The sequence below is a fragment of the Aspergillus fijiensis genome, assembly GCF_003184825.1.
Source record: "Aspergillus fijiensis CBS 313.89 unplaced genomic scaffold BO72scaffold_1, whole genome shotgun sequence".
In the NCBI taxonomy this organism is placed as follows: domain Eukaryota; kingdom Fungi; phylum Ascomycota; class Eurotiomycetes; order Eurotiales; family Aspergillaceae; genus Aspergillus; species Aspergillus fijiensis.
Window position 1 is genome coordinate 353985 of NW_024468977.1, and position 20763 is coordinate 374747.

At 52.7% G+C, this 20763-nt stretch overlaps 9 protein-coding genes across 9 annotated transcripts; 5 read left to right on the top strand and 4 right to left on the bottom strand.

Annotated features, from left to right (window-relative positions):
- Nucleotides 1-1159: 1159 nt before the first annotated feature.
- Nucleotides 1160-3601, top strand: BO72DRAFT_3733 (MDM34 family protein). The gene is made up of 3 exons (XM_040941079.1): nucleotides 1160-1349; nucleotides 1413-1773; nucleotides 1853-3601. The coding sequence occupies exons 2-3, from the start codon at nucleotides 1439-1441 to the stop codon at nucleotides 3222-3224; spliced, it is 1707 nt and encodes a 568-aa protein (XP_040806633.1). The 5' UTR covers nucleotides 1160-1349; nucleotides 1413-1438; the 3' UTR covers nucleotides 3225-3601.
- A 285-nt stretch (nucleotides 3602-3886) lies between these two features.
- Nucleotides 3887-5744, top strand: BO72DRAFT_443468 (CCDC47 family protein). The gene is made up of 3 exons (XM_040943578.1): nucleotides 3887-4023; nucleotides 4139-4997; nucleotides 5066-5744. The coding sequence occupies exons 1-3, from the start codon at nucleotides 3957-3959 to the stop codon at nucleotides 5439-5441; spliced, it is 1302 nt and encodes a 433-aa protein (XP_040806634.1). The 5' UTR covers nucleotides 3887-3956; the 3' UTR covers nucleotides 5442-5744.
- A 7-nt stretch (nucleotides 5745-5751) lies between these two features.
- Nucleotides 5752-7829, bottom strand: BO72DRAFT_3811 (nucleoside transmembrane transporter FUN26). Its single transcript, XM_040941419.1, has 2 exons — nucleotides 7396-7829; nucleotides 5752-7292 (listed from the first exon to the last, which is right to left on the bottom strand). The coding sequence occupies exons 1-2, from the start codon at nucleotides 7584-7586 to the stop codon at nucleotides 6023-6025; spliced, it is 1461 nt and encodes a 486-aa protein (XP_040806635.1). The 5' UTR covers nucleotides 7587-7829; the 3' UTR covers nucleotides 5752-6022.
- Nucleotides 7830-8073: 244 nt separating this feature from the next.
- mdr2 (ATP-binding cassette permease mdr2) lies at nucleotides 8074-10561 on the bottom strand (the record flags this gene model as incomplete). Its single annotated transcript, XM_040946180.1, has 3 exons — nucleotides 8074-8565; nucleotides 8620-9255; nucleotides 9308-10561. 3 exons carry the CDS (start codon nucleotides 10559-10561, stop codon nucleotides 8074-8076), a joined length of 2382 nt encoding a protein of 793 aa, XP_040806636.1.
- A 291-nt stretch (nucleotides 10562-10852) lies between these two features.
- BO72DRAFT_443471 (Hsp90 co-chaperone CDC37) lies at nucleotides 10853-12852 on the top strand. The gene is made up of 2 exons (XM_040943579.1): nucleotides 10853-12082; nucleotides 12143-12852. Exons 1-2 carry the CDS (start codon nucleotides 11106-11108, stop codon nucleotides 12639-12641), a joined length of 1476 nt encoding a protein of 491 aa, XP_040806637.1. The 5' UTR covers nucleotides 10853-11105; the 3' UTR covers nucleotides 12642-12852.
- A 7-nt stretch (nucleotides 12853-12859) lies between these two features.
- On the bottom strand, nucleotides 12860-14269 carry BO72DRAFT_443472 (clathrin light chain CLC1). Its single transcript, XM_040943580.1, has 4 exons — nucleotides 14098-14269; nucleotides 13790-14040; nucleotides 13615-13721; nucleotides 12860-13508 (listed from the first exon to the last, which is right to left on the bottom strand). Exons 1-4 carry the CDS (start codon nucleotides 14135-14137, stop codon nucleotides 13157-13159), a joined length of 750 nt encoding a protein of 249 aa, XP_040806638.1. The 5' UTR covers nucleotides 14138-14269; the 3' UTR covers nucleotides 12860-13156.
- Nucleotides 14270-14639: 370 nt separating this feature from the next.
- BO72DRAFT_366302 (CTD-interacting domain-containing protein) lies at nucleotides 14640-16091 on the top strand (the record flags this gene model as incomplete). The annotated part of the gene is made up of 5 exons (XM_040940781.1): nucleotides 14640-14737; nucleotides 14802-14893; nucleotides 14946-15004; nucleotides 15057-15198; nucleotides 15253-16091. 5 exons carry the CDS (start codon nucleotides 14640-14642, stop codon nucleotides 16089-16091), a joined length of 1230 nt encoding a protein of 409 aa, XP_040806639.1.
- Nucleotides 16092-16197: 106 nt separating this feature from the next.
- BO72DRAFT_502651 (t-SNARE syntaxin TLG2) lies at nucleotides 16198-17755 on the bottom strand (the record flags this gene model as incomplete). Its single annotated transcript, XM_040949078.1, has 4 exons — nucleotides 16198-16649; nucleotides 16708-17051; nucleotides 17132-17664; nucleotides 17733-17755. 4 exons carry the CDS (start codon nucleotides 17753-17755, stop codon nucleotides 16356-16358), a joined length of 1194 nt encoding a protein of 397 aa, XP_040806640.1. The 3' UTR covers nucleotides 16198-16355.
- Nucleotides 17756-19188: 1433 nt separating this feature from the next.
- Nucleotides 19189-20652, top strand: BO72DRAFT_443474 (calmodulin). Its single transcript, XM_040943581.1, has 6 exons — nucleotides 19189-19326; nucleotides 19440-19496; nucleotides 19570-19585; nucleotides 19712-19837; nucleotides 19890-20102; nucleotides 20167-20652. Exons 1-6 carry the CDS (start codon nucleotides 19324-19326, stop codon nucleotides 20199-20201), a joined length of 450 nt encoding a protein of 149 aa, XP_040806641.1. The 5' UTR covers nucleotides 19189-19323; the 3' UTR covers nucleotides 20202-20652.
- The last annotated feature ends 111 nt before the right edge of the window (nucleotides 20653-20763 follow it).

Below are 20763 nucleotides of genomic sequence, written 5' to 3' on the forward strand. Positions count from 1 at the left end.
AGGAGGTACTTAGGAAATGAATATAAGGAGTTACGAGCAGAGAAAGGAGAGCGGTCATTTCGAAAGTGTAGATAGAGAAAAGGGTTGCAATTCGTGCTTGTCGATGATGAAATCTTTTAGTACAAGACATATATTATTGCGTCTATAGTTCTTTTGATAATATATACAAGAACTATTTGCTGCATGAAACAACAAAACTGTCTATGGGCTTGATCTCAAGAGCAACTGCGGAGTACACCATGTTTATTGTCTAGCAAGAAAAAGGGCAGGCTGAATTGCAGGTCAGACTGCGAATGTTGCCTACCTCAGCATGTAAGCCAGCGGGCAGGAATTAGAACCCGTCGGGCAACCTCCATACAAACCTTGAACTGGATCTGAAGCACCATAGTCTGAAGGTTCCTTTTCGGGCAATGTAAGGTGGCGGGGCATGTTCAGTACTGTGTTTTGAGACAGTAACTAGTTAAGGATATCAATGAATCTACACCCGTACTCTGTAAATAGCATTGACACGGGCTAGCCGGGAGTTTCACAGGGACGGGTGGACCGGGAATGAGGAAAAATTCCCACTCTGTTTCCCAGCACGGGCCTTTCATTTGGAATGTGAAGATCCAGTCAGGAGAAGCGGGAATAAGGATGGTTTAATGCAAAGGATGCACGGATGGAAGGAGGAAGAGGTCAGCAGATAGGCAAGTTAGTTTGTTAACTCCATCATCCAGTAATTAGAAGAAGAGTCATCAGGATTCATTTGTTCATAAATCCCCATTGAACATAACAATTGAGTCTTCGGAGCAGAACGGAAGAAAGAAACTAAAAGCCGACAGCTGAGCCTAGTGACGTTATCCCTTCCCCTTTTGGCTGCTGAGCTTTTTTTTTTCTCTTGCTTCTTCATAGACACAAGACACCACACAGCGCTGCGGTCGCAAACACTGCTGCTGGGTCGCATCAGGTCAAACCCTTCCAGAGATGTAATATCAATATCATTCTTACATTTGAAATGATTTTGGGACCCCTTTAGGTAGAAGGGGAAGCTATAACAAGAGCTACAAAGGTCCGTCGCGTCGATCACGCGAGCGCCGCAGGATTACCGGATTGAGCCAGCAAACCCTCGGGAAATGTTCGCCGCTCGTCTTTTTTTCCTTTCAATCCGCCCATCCATTTTTATTCAGTCTCCTCCCCATTCACGGTCGGCTTATCGGCGCATCGACCTATTTCCTCCTCCTCCACCACCACCACCAATACTTCCTCCCCCTTCTCCATCACTCTGCTCCTTCCCCTCCTTACCCCGACCTCTTGTCGCTCTCCTCCTTGTAATGGGCCAATAAATAGGCTCTTCTAAACTTCTTTACCTTGTCTGAGTTCCGTCTCTCAGTATTCCTTCCCCATGTCGGCACGTTCGAATTAATAAAAAAAAGTGACTCCATCCTTTCGATGAGCGACGATGGCGTTCAACTTCAACTGGTCGCCGCTTATGGCGGACGCGAGTTTCTATACTCGTGCCCAAGATCTGTTGACTGCCGCATTGAATAAATCTCCCAAGCCGCCCATCATCGTGGACGATATCATCGTGACTGAATTGAATCTCGGTTCCATCCCGCCCGAACTAGAGATTCTGGAAATTGGCGATCTGGCGGAGGATCGATTTCGGGGCATTTTCAAGATGTCATACACTGGAGACGCCTTTCTCACCCTCAAGACGCGAGTGCAGGCGAATCCACTCAACACCTATCTTCTCACCCGACCGTCGTTCGCGACTCCCATGCCCGTCGCCGCAGCGTGAGTGTGACTCCTACAAGCGAACCCTATCGCGCACCCTCAAGATTTATTGTTAACATCTTCACTCGCTGCATTACAGAACTCCTCTCACCATACCTTTGCAAATCACTCTCTCCGATTTCAAACTCTCCGGCTTCGTCATATTAGTGTTCTCCAAGCAAAAAGGAATCACTGTTGTCTTCCGCAATGATCCACTCGAATCTCTCAAAGTCTCCTCAACCTTCGATTCCATTCCCTTTGTGCGCGACTTCTTGCAAAGAGAGATAGAGGCACAGCTTCGGATTCTGTTCATGGACGAATTGCCCGCTATCATCCACCGCCTATCCCTTCGACTCTGGGTTCCGGAATATCGCGCTGGTGAAGATCTTCAGAATGAAGCTGCGGACACTGCAGGCGAAGGACCAGGTCAAGATCCCTTGGCAAGCCCGCCACAAGACCCGGTCGATGCGTCCGGAAACGCTTTGGATGAATCGGAAATCGCCTCTCTCTCCCTCGATTCCACCGTTGAGACCCACTCTCTCTTCTCCCAAAAGAACCTTCTCCGACTCGCTGCACTCACGGATTCCCAGCGGACGCTATCGCTTTTCACTCCATCTATTCAGGAAGTTGTATATCGCGCGTGGACTTCACCTTCCGACTCGGGCGATCTTCCTGGAGGCGTGACGTCACCTCTTGGCTCAGTCCTCTCTAGGACCCATTCGCAGATTGGGGGCCTGTCCTCCTCCTTCCAGGACACGGCCAGCATGGTATCTGCGCAAAGCAGGTCTTCTGTGAACACGCACACTTTCAGCAGCTACGGGTTGAACCTGGGTTCAGGACGTCATTCGAAATCCAACGCGAGAAAGCGGAAGAAGCGCGTCGTTGATTTGCGTCGCCCCAAGACGACAGATGATGCCGTCAGCGTAAGTGGTGAGAGTACCTATACGGAGACTACGAGCGCCGCATCGGTTTACTCAGCTCCTCTACCTGTGGTGAGCGAGCAGACCGATGATCCAGTGACGCCCCCACTTTCGCCAAGCAGCGACCTTCATCTTCCAACGATCCCTGAACGACATCGTGCCAGTCTATCCAGACCTGCTATGCCACGGCGTAATATCGCCACTGAAATGTTACGGGACGTCGGCGAATCATCATCCTCTGCGGCTCCTCGTCATCCTGCAGTCGTTGACGTGGATGCCACTCCTCGGAGTTCTATGCATCCTCACATGTCCTCTCGCCGGGAGAGCGAGAAGCAGCAAGAAGCAGGTGTAACCCGCAACTTACCTGCGACAGCCCTCCCGTTCACAGACTCCAAACCAACCTCTAGCGGGGTGGATCAAGCGCTGGTCGAAAGACTCGCTGGGGAAATTGCCCGTCGCATGCGTGATGAGAAGTTGACCCCTGGTGGCAATTGCAGTGCCTTTTGGGATCGTTTAAGTCATGAAGATGCTCCTCCGGCGTATGGTCAATGATCATACTTCTCCACCTACTTAGACCTTTTTCTCTTCTTATCAGGACTGCCATTGTGCTCAGTGCATTCCTCAAGGCTCCAGGTTCAGGAGCCATTCACGACCGCTACGACATTGATTTTAATTTTTCCGCTCTGCTTCTTATTTTTATTCTGATCATCTCGCGGGGTGAACTTTGGAGCGGGTGCTAGAACTTGTATATTGATTGGGCTGTATCCATAAAAGAATTGGGCGTGTATGTTGTGTTTTGTGCAATTTGTGCTTCTGTGAGCGACATGCTTTCTTCCAAGGATACCACCTCGCTCGCTGACCGACTCTCTTTGACATTGTAAATATTTCTCTCATTTCCCTCTCTTCTTCGCCTTGGTTCCTATCAGTATCAGTGTTGTTGCAGGTGAACCAAGTCTCAAGGATTGGGCCCGCAATTGAGGATAAACATCCTACCAACCAGGAATTCTACTACTTTGTACTATTGCTTACTTGCAATTGACCTGAGTTGTAAGAGTAGGAGTAAATACACAGAGGGTCTTATCTCGTGGAAACTGGCGTTGGAGGCCGAGGGCGGCTCCACCAGCCGAACTCGGCAGCCTCCGATTGCGACAAACGTCAACCGGTCGACCCAACGCCAAACCTCCTCCTCTTCTCTTCCTTCTCGTCTGCTTCCTTCCGTCGCCACGTCGCCAGATCCTCGCTTGTCAACATCCCGGATTCTTCAATTCCCCTCCAAATCTCGTTATGGCGGGCATGTTCCAAAACCTATTTGGAGGCTCGCAGCCTTCCAACCCGGCCAGGGTCGACGATGGTAAAGTCACGCACGCAACCCCATTTCCCAAAATCCGGGGTTGAGCTCCATCCAGCCCCGACCGACCCGTGTAACACCCCCAGCGCAAGCCTTTCCTAACACAACCATCCATTAGATTTTGCCGACTTCGTTGAGGCCCCAGAGCCCTCTCCGGCCTCCCTCGTCCCCGGCTCGTCCACCACTCCGGCCATCAACACCCACGGAGTGGGCGCTGGTAGCCCGGTCCCGTACACGAAATGGTACCGGGTGTGGGAGCGGACCTCGCCGCAGGACTTCATGCAGGAAGCCATGGTCATGCCGATCATCCTGCTGATTGTCATCTTCCACTTCTGGGGCACTCGCAAGAACCGGCGTCGGGCCCGCGACTGGGCACAAGCGCACGCGTCGGCCCTGCAGAATGAGTTCGCCGTCGTTGGCTTTGAGGGCACCAAGACCGAGGACGCTCCCTCCCCGGATGCCTTGCTCAAGGAGCGGTCGGCGCAGGAGTTTGCGTCGTACGCCACGGGTCGCCAGAACGTGGCCTTCGTGGACGTGTCCGTCAAGCTGCCCAAGCGGTACAACCCGGTGATCTTCTGGACCGAGTCTGTGTTCAGCTTCCTCTTCGAGAGCTGGGAGGCGCCCACCGAGATTTACGAGGCCACCGCGTACACCTTCGACGGCAAGGAGAAGGACGTGGTGCCCGTGCCCGCGAACGACACCTCGTCCCTGAAAGTCAACAACTCGACCTACGATGGCTTCGTCTGGGCGATCGTGCACAAGAACCACATGCGCAAGTTCCGTCAGGAGCGCTACGATGCCTCGCTCACCTTCACCCGCGAGAACCCCAAGCTCCCCAGCTGGGTCACTGTCATGACCGAGAGCGCCGAGATCACCGACGTGCTCCTGACCCCCGAGCTGATCCAGGCGGTCGAGAAAGCCGGCTCCGACTTTAAGTACCTGATCGTGACCGACCAGCCGATCGACAAGCCCCTGAAGTATGATGAACCCTTTTCCTCCTCGAAATGTAATTGAGTCACAACACTAACACTTTCTTTTCTTTCAGGATCGAGGAGACCACCCCCCGTAAACGCATCCAGCTCGCCATGACCCTCCCCTCCTCGGCCGCCGGTTACGCCACCTCCCTCCCCCTCTTCTCGCAGTTCGTGCGCCTGGCCGACCGCCTCGTCGCGGTCGCTCACTTCCGCCCCGAGGTCACCCGCAAGATCCGCCACACCCGCGAGGAGGAGATCAAGAAGCTGCGCCGCGCGGACGAGGACGAAAAGGCCGAGGAGCGCCGCCTCGCCGCCGAGAAGATCAAGAAGGAGGAGCGCGAGCGCCTCCTCCGCGGCATGTCTGCGGACGAGCAGCGCAAGTACCTGGATCGCGAGTCGCAGAAGGAACAGAGACGGATGATGAAGAGAAGCACCCGTCGGGGTTAGTCGCGTCGCGTCTCGCACCTTTTTGCTGGTGCAACGGCGAAGCTGGCTGACAATCTTCTCTTGACTTCTTTTTCTTCTTGACTCTTCTGCATTAGGCATTTAGGCATATGGGGGAGCAAAGGACCTGGGGAACGAAAAGTTTTATTTACAACGCTGTTGGTAGCTTTTCCGGCCTATCCTGCTTGCCCTTCTTCGCCTGCTTGCTTCCTTCCTTCTTGTATTCTGGGGGTGATTGATGATGATGATGATGCATACTTTCATGTACAATGTATTCATAATTAGCTGAACTGAGATGGGGTGGGGGGTTTGGTTGGTGGTGGGTGGATCTTCTCTATTAATGCATCTACTGATCTTTAAAATAACACTGAGATGGACTTGTGTCGCTGTCAACTGCGTGCTGAATGTTTGTAGGACCGGCAGCTCTTTGAGCGTACCTACCCCATCGAACCGTGAGCCGGATAAATTGGGTACGATATCTCATCCCATCCTCTACAGCAAATGGGAAGTACAGTAGTACACATAGTCTGTTAGAGAATAATCCCAAGAACACACCAAGTCCAACCAAGCATAGAGAAACACGCTCACCCGCCCGCAGCCAGGAAGCTCAACAGACTCCCCAGCGTCAGCCCCGCGACCAGCATCAACCCCATAAACGCGCCGGCGGGCTCCCGCTCCTCGGCGGGGACCTGCCCGGCGCCCATCATACAGTTACTGCCCAGGTACCCGTTGGAAACGCCGAACAGCCACTGCACGACGACCAGGTAGAAGAAATCGCTCTGCACGACGGCGCCGCGGCCGCGGATGTTGCACAGCTGGTACAGCGGGATGAAGGCGGCGCGGGCGCAGGCGAAGACCAGCAGCGCCCCGGGCCCCCAGGGCCGGTGCACCAGCGAGAGCGGCGGCCACAGCACCAGCATCCGGCCCACGAGGTCGCCGGCGTTCCAGAAGAAGAAGGCTAGCGGGATGAAGACGGGGGCGTCGAAGAGGCGCGAGGATGACCCTGACTCGCCGTTTCGGTGGACGGATTCGATCTGCGCGGTGAAGACGGGGAAGGTCATCGTGATGGTGAAGCAGAGGATCATGGCTAGGGCGGTGAAGCGAAGGCGCTTGAACAGGGTCCAGAGGCTGATGGTTCGGGTTTTGGGGTTGGGGTTGGATTCGGAGGTGTCGTCGTCATCGTCGTCGTCGTCATCGTTGTTGTTGTTGCTGCTGCTGTTGGTGGTGGTGCTGGGAGCACTGAGGCTGGGGATGTGGGAGCGGCGCTTGACGAGGGAGGTGAAGGCGATGAGGGCCAGGGAGGAGACCGCGGTGGCGGTGATGAAGTACGCGAAGGCCGATTTGGAGGATTCCTGCGGGGAAGCAGGGCCGTGGTCTTGGTCGTTGTCGTTATCGCCTCCGCCTCCCCGGTTGGGTGCGACGGAGAGGACAGAGACGATCTGAACAATACATGGTAGTACGCCGGCCACACCCTGGCCGCTCATGATGGCCTGCGTGTATTCCTCTCGTCCGAAGCCGGCAACGTACGCGTAGACGCCATTCTGGTTGATGCCCGTGGCGAGGCTGGCACCAAACACCATGAACATCAAGAAGGCGAAGTAGGTGGCCACGGAGACATCTTTCATGAAGATTGTCGAGAAGGCTAGGAGGGTGAAGACCACGATGTTGATCAGCAGCGAGACGACCGTCCGCTTGGGGTAGGAGGCGCCCTTCTGGAGCTTGGCCAAGATGAAGGACGACCCCAGGTTCGTGACCGTCGACACGGTCAGGATCGAGGGCTGATAATGAGTCGCTGCCCAGTCGTCCGTCTGGAAGCGATGATAGAAGTATGGAGCTGCTGCGAGGAACATGTTCCTACAGTCATCGAGGCACGCTGATTAGCAAGTGGACGCTCTATAGTTGGTGAACGATAAGGAGACGCATTGAGCTGGTCCTTCCGGGCTCACAATAAACGTACCATGCCCATAGCATAGAGATCCCCAAGAGGAGGAACACCGCATACTCATATGCGGAGAACGGGGCCTGCTGCGGAGCCGTCGACGCGGCATCGCCAACCTCGGACTCGTTATCCTCGTTATCCGACTCCGCAGGCTGCTGGATTGCCTCATACGTCACTTGCGGAGCGAACTGTTTGCGGATGCGGTTCATTGTTGTGGTGGTAGAAGAGTCCCTTGGTGGAGAGCTAGAGAGACCCGGAGAGAAGGAAGATCAATCCATAACGTTAGTATGTATGTCGGTGGAATGAGAAGAAGAGGTCACGATGCCAGGGGACAAGCAGTGAAGGTCATGAGGGAGTGTCGGAGGTGCCAAGGCTGACTGATTGATCGACTGGCTGGTCACGTTCGGGTGACTAAGACAGGCAGGAAATGTGAGTTATGAGGAGGAGAGTTGGGTATTTCTTCTTCTGTACGATCGATCTCTCTATCCAGTCATCCAGGAACAATAATAGAAAATACAAAAAAAACACAGAAATATTACATACATCGTCAGGCGCCCCACCTTCTAGGAACAGGTATATATGAGTGAGCCACCTTCAGACACAAAGCAAGCCCGGTGGTCTACGCGGCTCGAAAACGTCAAAACATGTAAATATAGAACTGAAGAATGCTTGAAAGTGTCGTCCCAGTAACTCCTTCTATTGCTTTTGCTGAGCAGATTCCTCGCGAGGCTCTTCAGCCTCAGCTTCATCTTCAGCATTCTCATTCTCCAACTGCCACAACTTCTCCTCTGTCTCAGGGCTAACGGGTGCCCGAGGAGGAGTGGCATCGCCGCCACTCAATTGCCATTCCATCAATTTGGTGAATGCTCCATCAGGGCGGGAACTGAGCTCCTCATAGCTGCCTTGCTCGGCCACCTTGCCATCAGGGGCAAGCACAATGATTGTGTCCGATCGTTTGATGGTAGAAAGCCGGTGGGCGATGCTGATAGTCGTGTTGTTGCCGCGGAGCAAGGCAGCAAGGGCACTGTTAACAAGGGTCTCGGACTCCGCGTCAAGCGCTGAAGTCGCCTCGTCCAAAATCAGAATATCAGGATCCTTGATAAGAGCGCGAGCAATGGCAATGCGTTGCTTCTGGCCACCAGAGAGTTGAGCTCCGCGAGGTCCAACCTGAGTGTCAAGGCCATCCGGCTGTCGAACATGTGTCAGCTGAGAATGCTTTCCGAATCATTTCAACCCACTTACAAAGTCACTGATAAATTGGCAGTTCGCCTTCCTAGCAGCCGCAATGATCTCTGACCGAGTTGCGTGGGGACTTCCATAAGAGATGTTCTCGGCAATTGTCCCAGAAAACAAGACAGGCTCCTGTGCAACTACACCTATCTTCCTGCGGAGAGACTTAGCGTTCATCTCACTGATATCCTTGCCACCGACCAGAACGCGTCCTGCAGTGGGATTATAAAATCTCAGCAAGATAGAACCAATGGTGGACTTTCCTCCGCCTGAGGGTCCGACAATGGCGACGTTTGTACCCTGAGGAATCTCGAAATTGAGATCGCGGAAGATAGGAACCGCAGGGCGGGTAGGGTAACTGAACGAAACATTCTCGAAGCGGATGGGGCCACGAGCAGATTCAACCTTGACACCCTTTGTGGGTGATATCGTTGGCTGTCGGTCCTGCAATTCGAAAAGACGACTAGCCGCACCGACACCTTTCATTAGTTCGGAATAGAAGCTAGAGAGACCAAACATGCTGGATCCAGCATAGGCAGTATACATCAAGAAAGATGTGAGCTCTCCAATGCTGATGGCGCCTGATTTGACCATTCCACCTCCAACATAGAGTAGAGCAAGAATGGTCATATTACCCATGAATCCGGTCTACGAAGAAGTCAGCGAAACCTTCAACATATTTCGACTCAGGGTACCATACAGAACTGAAAAAGGTCGCGCTGATCAGAGACTCTTTCTTGCCGAGCTCGAAGATCTTGCGAACTTGAGTGTTGTAGCGGTTGACCTCCAGGATCTCACCAGCAAAGGATTGGCTAGTTTTCACATTGCCCAAGCGTTCTTCGGCGATCTTGGTAAGGGTTCCGAGATTCCTCTGGATCTTGCGGCTCAGGTTTCGAATCGATCTTCCATAGAAGAAGGCTCCTAAGCCGATCGGAGGAAGCAAAAGCGCCAGGATACTGGACAATTTGAGACTGACATAAGCCATGAGGCCAAATCCTGCCACACCACTGACCGTCGCCCGGAGACCGTCGGAGAGATTTTGAGTGATACTTTTGCCAACGATAATCGTGTCAGAGCCAAGACGTGAGATCAGATCACCCACGCGGTTCGCATCGAAGAATTCCGCATCTTGAATAAAGGTCTTCCGGAACAAATTCGAACGGAGTCGAGCAACGACGCGCTCGCCGACGATACGCAGAATGACAATGCGACCATAGTTAGCGGCAGCACCCAGGGTCATGATTCCGGCCAATGCACCATAGAACATAGGTACACTCAAGCCAAAAAGCTGATCCGGAGCACCCTCATCTGCTGTCTCGTTGTCTTGCGCCGACTTCGTGGCTGCGTCCATGATTTTGCCAATAGAGAAGGGAATAGACATCGTGATACCCGAAGAGATGAGTAGGAAGAAGAAAGCGAACCCGAGCTTTTTAGCCTCTGGGCGCGCGATGGATAGCAGTCGCCAGATCTCCTTGAGCCCAGCATTCTTTCCTGAAGCCCCGTCTTTGGCTAGCTTTGCCCGGAGGTTGACCTTAGCTGCCTGAGCTGCCCGTTCCGAAAGTTCAAATCCCTTGTCCAGATCCTCGTCATCCTTATCCTGTGTCGTGTCTTTTTGAGTTTGCGATGGTGTCGTCTGACCCGTTGGCCTGGCCTCCAGTGATATCTGAGAGGAAGAGAAGAGACGAATACATCCGAGCAGTTGCGAGGGATCAATTGCGGTTCGTGCGCGTTTGACGTGAGAGGGCGGCGATCCGGAGGGTAGAGGGGTTCCGTGGTAATTGCGTAATATGCTCGATGGTCCTGAAAAGTGTCTCTTGGATCCAAGAAAACTCGTCCCGACGGGAGAGGTATTATTCCGAGAGAATAGCTCGGAAGCGATGCTTCCAGGCGTTCGAGCTGTCTGTCTGGCAGCTACTCCTGGAGCCCAGGAGGCCAGCAGCCTGGCTCCGCGCATGTCGGAGAAGTGTAGAGGGCGGGATCAGATAGCTGCTGAAATGAAAGGCGCTTGAGGGAAGGCGGATGCCATATCCTGCTAGATGCTCTCAGAAATCATGGGGTACGAGTCCTAGACGAGCTCAACTTGCTGTTTCCTGGGGGCTGGTTGTGAGGTTGATGGAGGGGAAAGCCAGAAAGCTGGAGGTCAGCCGCGAAGCCCGCCGAACCTCCGGTCCCGAGCATCGCTGCTTCGGCCTCGCATCGGCGGCGGTTCTGCTCTTCCACACCGCCTGCTGTGATTCCGCCGCCATCGAAGCTGGTCGAGAGCATTCGATGGATGTTGAAGCAGCTGTCTGCGCTTGTTGCTGTGGTTGCGCACGATTTATTTCCTTGCCGGAATAAAGAGACACCTGCTTTCTGATCTGGAATTCCCCGCCTTAATCACAACCATACCCAACCAGGCTGTGTTTTGCAGTACTAGTTTAAACAGTTGCTGTTTTGCTGCCTACCCCACCCCCACCTCTCAACTATACTTTCTTGAACATCGGCACACTCAACCCACCATGGTTCTCGACTATAGCAAGTGGGATGCTCTCGAGCTGTCAGATGACTCCGACATCGAAGTGCATCCGAATGTCGATAAGCGCTCCTTCATCCGAGCCAAACAGGCCCAGATCCACCAGCAGCGTGTGCAGCGCCGTCATGAGATCCAAACCTTCAAGTATGAGCGCATAATCAACGATGGCTTGCTTGCCCGCATCGACAAGCTTCTTACACTCCTGAAGCAAAATGAAGGCTCCTCCAAGAGCCCCGAGGAATTCATCTTCCAGGCTTTAATGGAATTTGCCAGTAATCCGTCAGAGGACCTGCCTCCCCCGCCGCCGGAGGGAGTCCATACGCAAGAGAAGGAACAACCCAAGTATTCTCAGATGATGGGTGCTCTGGTTGATCAGGTCAAGAAAGAAATCGGTGAAGTCAGTGATGATAGGCTTTTCTCGGAGTACATCAAGGGCGTACAGGGACATAAGGATAAGGTGCAAGGTCTACAGAAAGAGCTTCACCAAAGACTTGCGCAACTGGAGAAGGAGGAGAGCAGCAAGATCACCAGCGACCAGCTACACACTGGTTTTGACACTTCGCATATCGTCAAGGGAGGCGAAATACAAGGGGCCCAGGGCTCGTCGGCGAAGACCCAGACGGTCGAGCTTCTGAACCCCGGAGCTTCCGCTGGTGCTTCGTCCCAGAAACCTGCGGCAGCCGATGATGAGGATGAGGATGAGGACCCAGAGGACATGAAGGCCAGTGACCTGGCCAAGCGGTTTGCAAAGATCGACCGCAGCGATTACCGCGCTTTGTTGCAGTTCATCTCCGCGAACCCCCAGATCGTCGCTGAGAGAGAGACCGATGGCCTCCTCGTGGAGGCCTTCAATAGCCAGATGGAAGGCAAGGAAGAGTATGCCCGTCAATGTGTCCACCAGGCATTGCTGTTGCAATATTGCCGGTCCCTCGGCCGCGACGGCATCTCTCTATTTTTCAAACGGTACGTGTATGAAGTGCTTACCCGTGAAACCAATACGCTAATAGTTACTTCACATTCTAGCATCACAACGGCAGACCACCAGGCCGGAACCCTTTTCCGAAATGACGTGAACGAGACCTATAACAAGATCAAGACGCGTGCTGCACAGCTCGCCAAGGATGGCTCCGCATCTAACGATCCGGCTGGTGTGGAGCAGATCCAGTTGCATGCGGTTGACCCCAACACCAAGATCAGTATTGCTATCCCTGCAGCCGAGAGTCAGGATCCCATCGAGGTGGAGGCGCGTAAGGTCTTCGAGTCATTTTCGAAAGAAATGCAGAATGCCTTGGCATCCGAGTCTCTGGACGAAGTTAATAAGGTTCTCGGGGAATTGAGCGTTGAAGAGGCTGAGGATGTCGTTGAGAAGCTGGGACAATTTGGCATGCTAAGTCTCGAGGAGGGCATTGTCGACGCCACGACTGAAGAAGGTCGGAAGAAGTTGGAAGAGATCGAGGCGGAGAACAAGAAGGAGAGGGAGGAGATAGGCGAGCCAGGAGGTGATATCACCGAGTTGGATTGAGGAGTGTGAATGTACAGCCTAGATGCCATAGGCATAGGTCTTTATGTTGTTATCATCTGAACCCCGACCGGTAACGATGCTAATATTCCGATCATCTACTTTCCACATAATTGCACTTACTAACCCAAGGCCATCACAGCTTATGCATGCAATAGTCTCCGGAATTGATCTGCAGGTGTTGGGGGTTGATTCCGTTATGTTACGTAGTTCCACGAGGTGTGAAATAATTTAGTGTTCCAATATGCATGATCTAGCTACAGAAAGGGAATAACGAAGATATCAAAACATGTGACGAAAATAGGATAAAGAAACATGTGATTAGGAAGCCACCACGGCCCCAAGCGGTCAACATAGGTATATTCAGGTTGGTGAGGAACGTGTAGGCTCTTGGAGTCGATGCGGAATAACATGATTTTCATGAGAATGGCGCTGAAGTAAGTGATGAGGTATAATTTCCAGGAGACTTTTTCTTTTCGGTCCCGTTCGCCAACCGTGGAGTTCAGGTGATTCGAGGTCTAGACACCGCCAGCACCGGGTGCATTCTGGTCCTTCTTCAGATCGAGCAGTAACTCTCGGAAGCGCTCCTTGCCAGATCCGCTGGCGCCACCCTTGCTACCCTTTCCAGACACGTCAACCAGTTTAGCAATGCGTTCCCAGCTAGTGCCGCCAGAGGATGTGTCTTCACGATTAGAAAGGAACTGCTCGGCTTCGGCGCGAGTCTGAGCGCGCAGCTTGTCTGTCTTGTTGTTGTAGGAGACGTAGAAGTCATCAATGTCCTCCTGCGCCTTCTTGATGGTCGCTTCCTTCTTCTCCTCGGAAATCTCGGCACGACGCTGAATGTCTGCATTGCGTCTTTCACGCCATTCCCTATAGGAGTCGCAATGTCAGAAACATGGGCAGCATGGAAGCGACGGAGCGGTGCAGAGCGGGGATAGTGGCGTGTCGACTTTCTCGAGCCTGGGATGGTGTTTACCTGACGGGCTCAGGCTCCTCGTCGGGAGCTTGGGAAGTGTAGTTGGTGTATCCAGTAGGCGGGAAGGGGGCCCCCGTTCCAGTGATTGTACCACCAGGGGCAACTTGCTGTTTGACCAGCAGTACATTAGTACGCTTGAAACATGACCGTTAAAAGAATTGAGTACAATGCGTACCTCATTTTGTGTGTCGAGAGCTGGGAATGAAGATTCGAAGCCGCCAATCTCATTAGGAGACGCATCGCCTGCGGCTGGGAAGGCATCCGCACCACCAAGTAGATCGTCATCGTTGTTTACGTCTTCGGTAGCAGCGACATGGTCTTGGGGAGTTGCAAATTGCTCGGCATCATCACCAAGCATGGCTCTTTCGCGAGCCAGAAAGTCGTTCTCATCAGCACCGCCATTAGTCTCCACCACCTCAGTTTGGCCTAGCGACGGGTTAGTATCATGATGTAGTAGAAGCGGCGATGATGCGGGTTGCTCACCCGCGGAGAAATCCTCCAATGAAGGGAAGCGGTCGGCCATGTTTGATTGATTATGTGAGGTTCAGAAATGTTATGCGACTTTCCACAGTAATGTGCAGTAACTGCCAGAAGACGAAAGCGATGAGGAGGAAGAGGGAGGGGAGCGGAGGGGAATGGATGTAAGGTACCAGCTGGCGGGTTGGGGATGCGGGCGGAGAGTACGTTTGAATGGGCAATTGGAGAACCCCCCGGATTCTGCCACGGAGGGCGGTAAGAGCTCTGGGCTGCAGCTTGCATCGGACCTGAGAGAGTGACTTACTCTTCAGGGAATCCTTCACTTTCACCTCAGTAGTCCTTCTTTCTATTCTCTTCTGCTCCTCTGGACCTCGTCTTGGCCTTTCTGTATTCCCTCCTTGTCCCGTTTGTATCTCCAAGGGTTAGCCACCACTTATCTACCTATAACAACTCGAGTCGCCAGCCCAAACATACCGAAATCCACAATTGCCCCATCACACTTGCCAGACCACAGTAGATTGCTGTTCTGAAAGAGCGAAGCAACCACAATGGCTTATACCGATGACGCTGTCAAAGCGAAGCTCTCTGCGCTCAACGAGACCCAAGAAGGCATTGTCACAGTCGCCCAATGGGTTATGTTCCATAGGTAAATGATCTTGACAGCTATGGATAACCAATTGGTCTTGGCTAACCAGGTCCGCAATCGATAGACGACACGCGGAGCGGACAGGGCAGCTTTGGCTGCAGAAATTGCGTGAATCGCCTGCGCCGAAGCGATTGAATCTGATTTATCTCGCCAATGGTACGCACGGCACATACTACTAGCCTGGTCCCCGATGACTGACCCAACCCAGAGGTCGTGCAACAGTCGCGCGCGCGGCGCAAGGAAGACTTCCTCCTCGCGTTCTCTCCAGTATGTTACGTCAAAACCTCGTAAGATTCAGGATAAAGCTGACATCTAGAAGATCATCGCGGAGGCGACGGCTACTGCATACAAGGGTGCCTCGAATGACATTCAACAGAAGCTGCGACGAGTAATAGAGGTTTGGAGGGCACGGGCAATCTTCGAGCCGTCAATCCAGGATGTTATCGAGGCTCGAGTGGATGGTAAGGACGCTTTAAATGGACGCTTTAATACAACTTTAGCTCATATGTTTCCAGAGATTGACAAATCACGCTCTACCGGGAAAAAGCCGCCATTGGGCGGATCACTCTTCTCAACGTCGTCCGGTTCTACCCCATCTGAGCTTCAGCCATTGGTCCCTTTGCAGACAGCCCTTTCAAAAGCTACAGTAACTTCGACTGCATCCGCCACCGCTGCCAACGCAGAGTACGATAAGCTACACGATCCGAAGAACCCGTTGCCTACCCCTCCGGTGCACGCTGCACGGCTCAGCCAACTATTGAAGGCTCTGGCGAATGCTGAGAGCTCCGTGTCGGAGGTTATCAAATCGCGGTTGGCACTAATTGACGGTCTTGAGAAACTGTTGGAGACCAATCGCTCAGCTTTGTCAAAGGAGCAGAGACTGGCCACGCAGCTCGGAGAAAGAAAGGCCGAAACCGAGGCGACCAAGCGGGAGGTCGAGGATGGCATCATGCGAGGCCTGTCTGCGGAAAGCTCACCTGCGGCTACTGGAGACCTCGGGCTTGGAGGAGAAGCGAGTGTGCCTCGGCCGGAGGTCGAGGCTCTGACTCCTCCGCCTGTTGAGGCCCTAACACCCGTTGGCTCTCCGAAACAGGCTCCCCAAGAAACAATTCCAGGACTCACCAACGAAACCCAGATTGTCGGCGGGTTCACACTTCCTGGAATTGAGCATCCTCTGAACCCATCTTACCCCACATCAGACCTAGGCCCGGCAATTTTTGACGGGTCGAATGGCCTCCATGCCAAGAAACGCAAGGTCACCCACGAAGAAGAGGACTACGCTCAATTTGCGAGCGGCGATTTGGATGCTGATGTGGCGGAGCTCTTGAAGCAGGAAGGCGATGCACAGAATTGATACCCCGCACTACTCGGTGGGTATATGGATATGCAAGCTACCGCTCTGATTTCGACATATTCACCAGCTGTTCAAGTTTCATTGTGTGCTTCCATTGGCACGCACATTTTCAAGCTCCGTATTTCCGCTGTTTAGCCATGCTTCTGCAGGGAGACACTTTTTACAATATTTTATGATGTTGGCTGGCTGTTGGCTGATTTTGCTATTGGAGAATGACAATGTATCATCGGAACCAGGCGAAAATACTGGACTTAACGGAAAGAACTATGGGTATATGTCCGGATCCACCCATTTGTCCCTCGCGACCCTGGTCAACGACGGTCGTCTCTTTCGGTGGTAGCTTGACCTTAATGCACGAGAGCTCAATCCAGGGAGTGGTTGGTTTGGCTGTGTAGAGGGTGGCTCCGATGCTGGTGCCGGTGCCGGTGCCGGTGAAGGAGGCGCGGGGGAATCATGTTTCTTTGGTTTGACTAGTAATACGATGAATAACCCTGCCACCAATATCACCAAGAGGAGGAGAATCTTGCGTTTGACCGTGCGCCGCTGGTAATTAGTAGCCTGAGATAGGATGCTATGTTAGTCTCATTTCGCAATACGACGACCAAATCGAACTTACTACTTTGAGCTCCTTATCTGCTGCCTTGACCTCCGTGCCCATACGTTCAATGTTGTAATCTATGCGATCCAGCATAGTACCCTGATCAATCACCATAGCCTGTAACTCGCGGAAGATGTCTGACAGCTCAATGATGCCTTTAGCGATATCATTAATTTCCCGTTCCCGTTGTACGATAGCGGCGTCATTTGATGTTGACAGACGCTGTGAGGTTTGCATGAGAGTGGACTGGGAGAAGGACTTGTCCGCGTCTGATTCCAGGAGGGAAGGATCTGTGAAGGGATTCTGCATCGGGGTCGGCGACCGGTCAAAAGAGGAAGCGCCACCCTCCAAACCTCGTAGCTCTGCCAGCCAGACAATGGTTAGCGTATAGAACCAGAATGTACAGGGCCCGAGAGCGAGGGCTCCCAGCCGCAACACTCACTCTTCAAGTAATTGCTTTGTTTCTTCCTGAATCGAGCGCTGGCTTCCTGCACGCGTGCGGCCAGCGAGATCTGTAGATTCTTCGCCATGGTCTCATCTCCGCTGCTGACTCCGCCCTGCTGTTTAGCATCCCGCACCATCATCTCGATCCTCTGCACGGCCTTCTGGCATACGTGGAAGGAGCGCGTGATGTCCTGGGTGAGTCGCTCGATGGCGGCTTCATCCTGCTTCCTGATCTCTTCGTCGCCAAACCCAGGGAGAAGGTGCTTCTGGTGTAGCTTGTCCAGCTGTGCGGACTTCTGCGCGATGTCGGCGAGCAGCTCCGTCACTTCATCCTGCACATCGACCCAGCGCGGGGGTAATACGTCCATCTCGATGATAGCGTCGCCATCCTCATCTGATCCGCCCGTCTCGCCGATGAGTCGGCGGCTCTCTTCAAACTGTGAGGGGATGTCGGAGAAGCCATTGGAGGCGCCGAGATAACGTGGCTTCTTGGCCGGATGATGTGTGAACGACTGACGGTAGGAGATGTAACTATGATCAATCGAAAGATCAGCATGACATGTTCGCAAAGACGACCGGTGTATAGGTATGAAAAGTACAGATTGGTCCGGTCCCGCCACATTGTGAAGCAATGTCTGTGGGTGTTGCCCTTGTTCTGCGGTGTTCCGTCAACGGGGGGGTGGTTGCGCCTCTAGACTGCTACCCTGATCATTGTCGGGCCAAACAGGAGAGATAGAGTTGGGACGAGGGTCTTGCCAGAAGTGAAATCAAGAGAAAATAGACTGTTTCGCGTAAGTACAAGGACTCTCTTGGTCACTGTGTAGATGATTAACACGAAATGCGCCCGATAGGACCTGTCGCTGTTCCTGTACTTCCGTAGCTGGACCTCCCGGGCATGTTGCACATGAAGGCCAATCCGGCACTTTCCCTCTTTCGGAAAGCACGACATGGAGCATGGATGGATCCTCGCCATTACGTCAGCCATCAGCACCCTGATCGCAACTTTGTGTACTCCGTACTCCGTACTCAGTAACTTATTGTGCTGGTATTTCAGTGATGAAGACCCAAGCCTTTGGTGAAGTCTCAGATAGGTCCAGATCCTTCTTGCTTGAAGTATACAATTTAGAAGTCAAATGTTGGTTTGTCCAGAGTAGGGTAGAGTCGCGCCTACATCATTGAAAGGCATTCAACAGCATGCTTCCTACTGTTAGTATCATGCTCCTCCTGCTTCTTCCGGGCTACAGTGAGATAAAGGCATTGTTGTAATTACTTCGACGTAGTTCGAGAGTCGGTCTTCAACTGCGTCTGTATACTATATCGCTTACCGTATCAGGACAAAAGATACATATTTTCTATGACCAGTCTCGGAGTATGGATGATAACCCAAGAGAAACCATAGAATATCTCTCTCTTCAGTGCAACAAGGGACCACCGTTGGGTTGGTTTCCAGCTGTGGCCATCCAAACACTATTTTTGCGCGCAGATGGGAACGCAGCAGACAGGGACAATCATCGCATTCGACACAATTTAGTCTCAAAGTAGCAGAAGGAACGCAGCAGTGAATGGACTGCCAGGGAACTCTGCAGCGAAAAGTACCTGAATAAAGTTGACCCTGGGACACAGCTGCGGAACTTGCTGCCTTCAAGCTTTGGTACTGCCGGGGATCCACGGGTGCGGCCAGACACTGCTTTCTAGGCGGTAACCTAACTGGAACAGTACGAGCGGCGGTGCGAGCACGAGGGGACGACAGCAAATGCACGAGGGGCACAGCCATCACGCAGGGCTGGCAGGAAAATAGAGAAGCATGCAGCGGCAATTGAAGCCAGCAGCAGAAGCACTTCCGAGCAAAAATAGCAACTACAGACTGTAACTAACTACTACCTATTCATGGCAATAAATAATAATTGACAGTTGAGGACACATGGTGGCCCAGGCGGGTCACGTTTCGGGCATAAGCGACCGCCTTGCCAGGCAATCCCGCTCAATGGTCCTTTTATTATTATGATGGGTTCGGGTTCCCCTTAAATCATCTTCCACCACCACCACCACTACCGACTCCTCCTCCCTCCCCCCCCCACTACTTTCGCCCGCTCCTATCAAACCAACAGTTTCCCTCTTCTTCCTTCATTCCTCGATCCATTACCTCCTTCTTGATTCTTTCGTGATCCCATCACATATATTTCATTAACCATGGTATGTCTATCTTCCTGTTCGCGGTCTTGGCTCAGTTGTGTTGAAAATCCCCCACTTTGCGGGGCAGATCGATCTGGAATGCTGGTCAGAATTGCTAACATCCCATCATTTAGGCCGATTCTCTGACCGAAGAGCAAGTTTCCGAGTACAAGGAGGCCTTCTCCCTTTTTGTAAGCGACCCCGATGCTTTCTCGTCTGCTATAAAACAATGTTTACTGATTCGTTTCTCGTGATCCCTGATAGGACAAGGATGGCGATGGTTAGTGTAGTTCTTTACCCCTCAACGAAACCCGCCTGGCATCACCTGGCACTATAGCCACCATACCGCAAACGCCACAGAAACTATCAAGAATCGATCGCATTTCTGACAGAATCCATGCTACAGGACAAATTACCACCAAGGAGTTGGGTACCGTTATGCGCTCTCTCGGCCAGAACCCCTCCGAGTCTGAGCTCCAGGACATGATCAACGAGGTTGACGCTGACAACAACGGCACTATCGACTTTCCCGGTATGTGATGGCCATGCATCGAGCTCCGGACATAGTATTGACAGCTGCCCAGAATTCCTTACCATGATGGCCCGTAAGATGAAGGATACCGACTCTGAGGAGGAGATCCGTGAGGCCTTCAAGGTCTTCGATCGCGATAACAACGGCTTCATCTCTGCCGCGGAGCTGCGCCACGTCATGACCTCTATCGGCGAGAAGCTCACCGATGACGAAGTCGATGAGATGATCCGTGAGGCGGACCAGGATGGTGACGGCCGTATTGACTGTATGTTTCACACATTCCCTGCTTGAGTGTCCGCCCGATGACTAATTTTCGCTCCTTCCTCCAGACAATGAGTTTGTTCAGCTCATGATGCAAAAATAGATGGCTGTTAATATTCAATTTGTTTTATTTTTTTTGTTAGCGAAAGGGTGGGGACAGAGAAGTGTACTCCACAGTATCCCATCTCATTCCTGATACAGCTTCTTGTAGTCTATCTATTCGATTACGGTCACCAGGGGTTGGGCATCAGCGCGCTCTCCATTGTCATAGACGTTTTGTCGTCATTGTTGCAAACAATATTAGCGCCGACATGAACCCTAGACCACGCCTGGTCGTGTCAGATGAGGGACAACAATACCTGTGTGCTTCACAAGAGATTGGATTCTCTTGGTTTGGCCGAGGATGCTTTGGGTTGCATGTTCACATCCTTATGCCCTCGTAACAGGTCGCTTCTCCCTTCTAGCCCTCCTGCCAGTCAATCTAGCCGCCTAGGTTCCAGTTGTCGTGCTTCAGCGGTAATTATGCTCAGGCGAAACAGCCCAACAAGAAAAGATCCTCAGGTCCTGACATGTAATTTCAGGCTGCCAAGTAACTTGCCCTGTAGGGTTGAGGCTTATGACCTGCCAAGAAATCTTGAAAGGAAGCATACCACAACCCAACCCAG

Bases quoted from the DNA above. Each gene is read 5' to 3' on its own strand.
- BO72DRAFT_443468 (XM_040943578.1), top strand. From the start codon at position 3,957: ATGGCGGGCATGTTCCAAAACCTATTTGGAGGCTCGCAGCCTTCCAAC. The intron at 4,024-4,138 runs GTAAAGTCACGC...ACCATCCATTAG, and splicing joins CCCGGCCAGGGTCGACGATG to ATTTTGCCGACTTCGTTGAG. The intron at 4,998-5,065 runs GTATGATGAACC...CTTTTCTTTCAG, and splicing joins CCGATCGACAAGCCCCTGAA to GATCGAGGAGACCACCCCCC.
- BO72DRAFT_443472 (XM_040943580.1), bottom strand. From the start codon at position 14,137: ATGGCCGACCGCTTCCCTTCATTGGAGGATTTCTCCGCGG. The intron at 14,041-14,097 runs GTGAGCAACCCG...ACCCGTCGCTAG, and splicing joins ATTGGAGGATTTCTCCGCGG to GCCAAACTGAGGTGGTGGAG. The intron at 13,722-13,789 runs GTACGCATTGTA...CTGGTCAAACAG, and splicing joins CTCTCGACACACAAAATGAG to CAAGTTGCCCCTGGTGGTAC.
- BO72DRAFT_3811 (XM_040941419.1), bottom strand. From the start codon at position 7,586: ATGAACCGCATCCGCAAACAGTTCGCTCCGCAAGTGACGTATGAGGCA. The intron at 7,293-7,395 runs GTACGTTTATTG...CGATGACTGTAG, and splicing joins ATCTCTATGCTATGGGCATG to GAACATGTTCCTCGCAGCAG.
- BO72DRAFT_443471 (XM_040943579.1), top strand. From the start codon at position 11,106: ATGGTTCTCGACTATAGCAAGTGGGATGCTCTCGAGCTGTCAGATGAC. The intron at 12,083-12,142 runs GTACGTGTATGA...TTCACATTCTAG, and splicing joins ATCTCTCTATTTTTCAAACG to CATCACAACGGCAGACCACC.
- BO72DRAFT_443474 (XM_040943581.1), top strand. The intron at 19,838-19,889 runs GTATGTGATGGC...ACAGCTGCCCAG, and splicing joins CGGCACTATCGACTTTCCCG to AATTCCTTACCATGATGGCC. The intron at 20,103-20,166 runs GTATGTTTCACA...TCCTTCCTCCAG, and splicing joins TGGTGACGGCCGTATTGACT to ACAATGAGTTTGTTCAGCTC.
- BO72DRAFT_3733 (XM_040941079.1), top strand. From the start codon at position 1,439: ATGGCGTTCAACTTCAACTGGTCGCCGCTTATGGCGGACGCGAGTTTC. The intron at 1,774-1,852 runs GTGAGTGTGACT...GCTGCATTACAG, and splicing joins CCCATGCCCGTCGCCGCAGC to AACTCCTCTCACCATACCTT.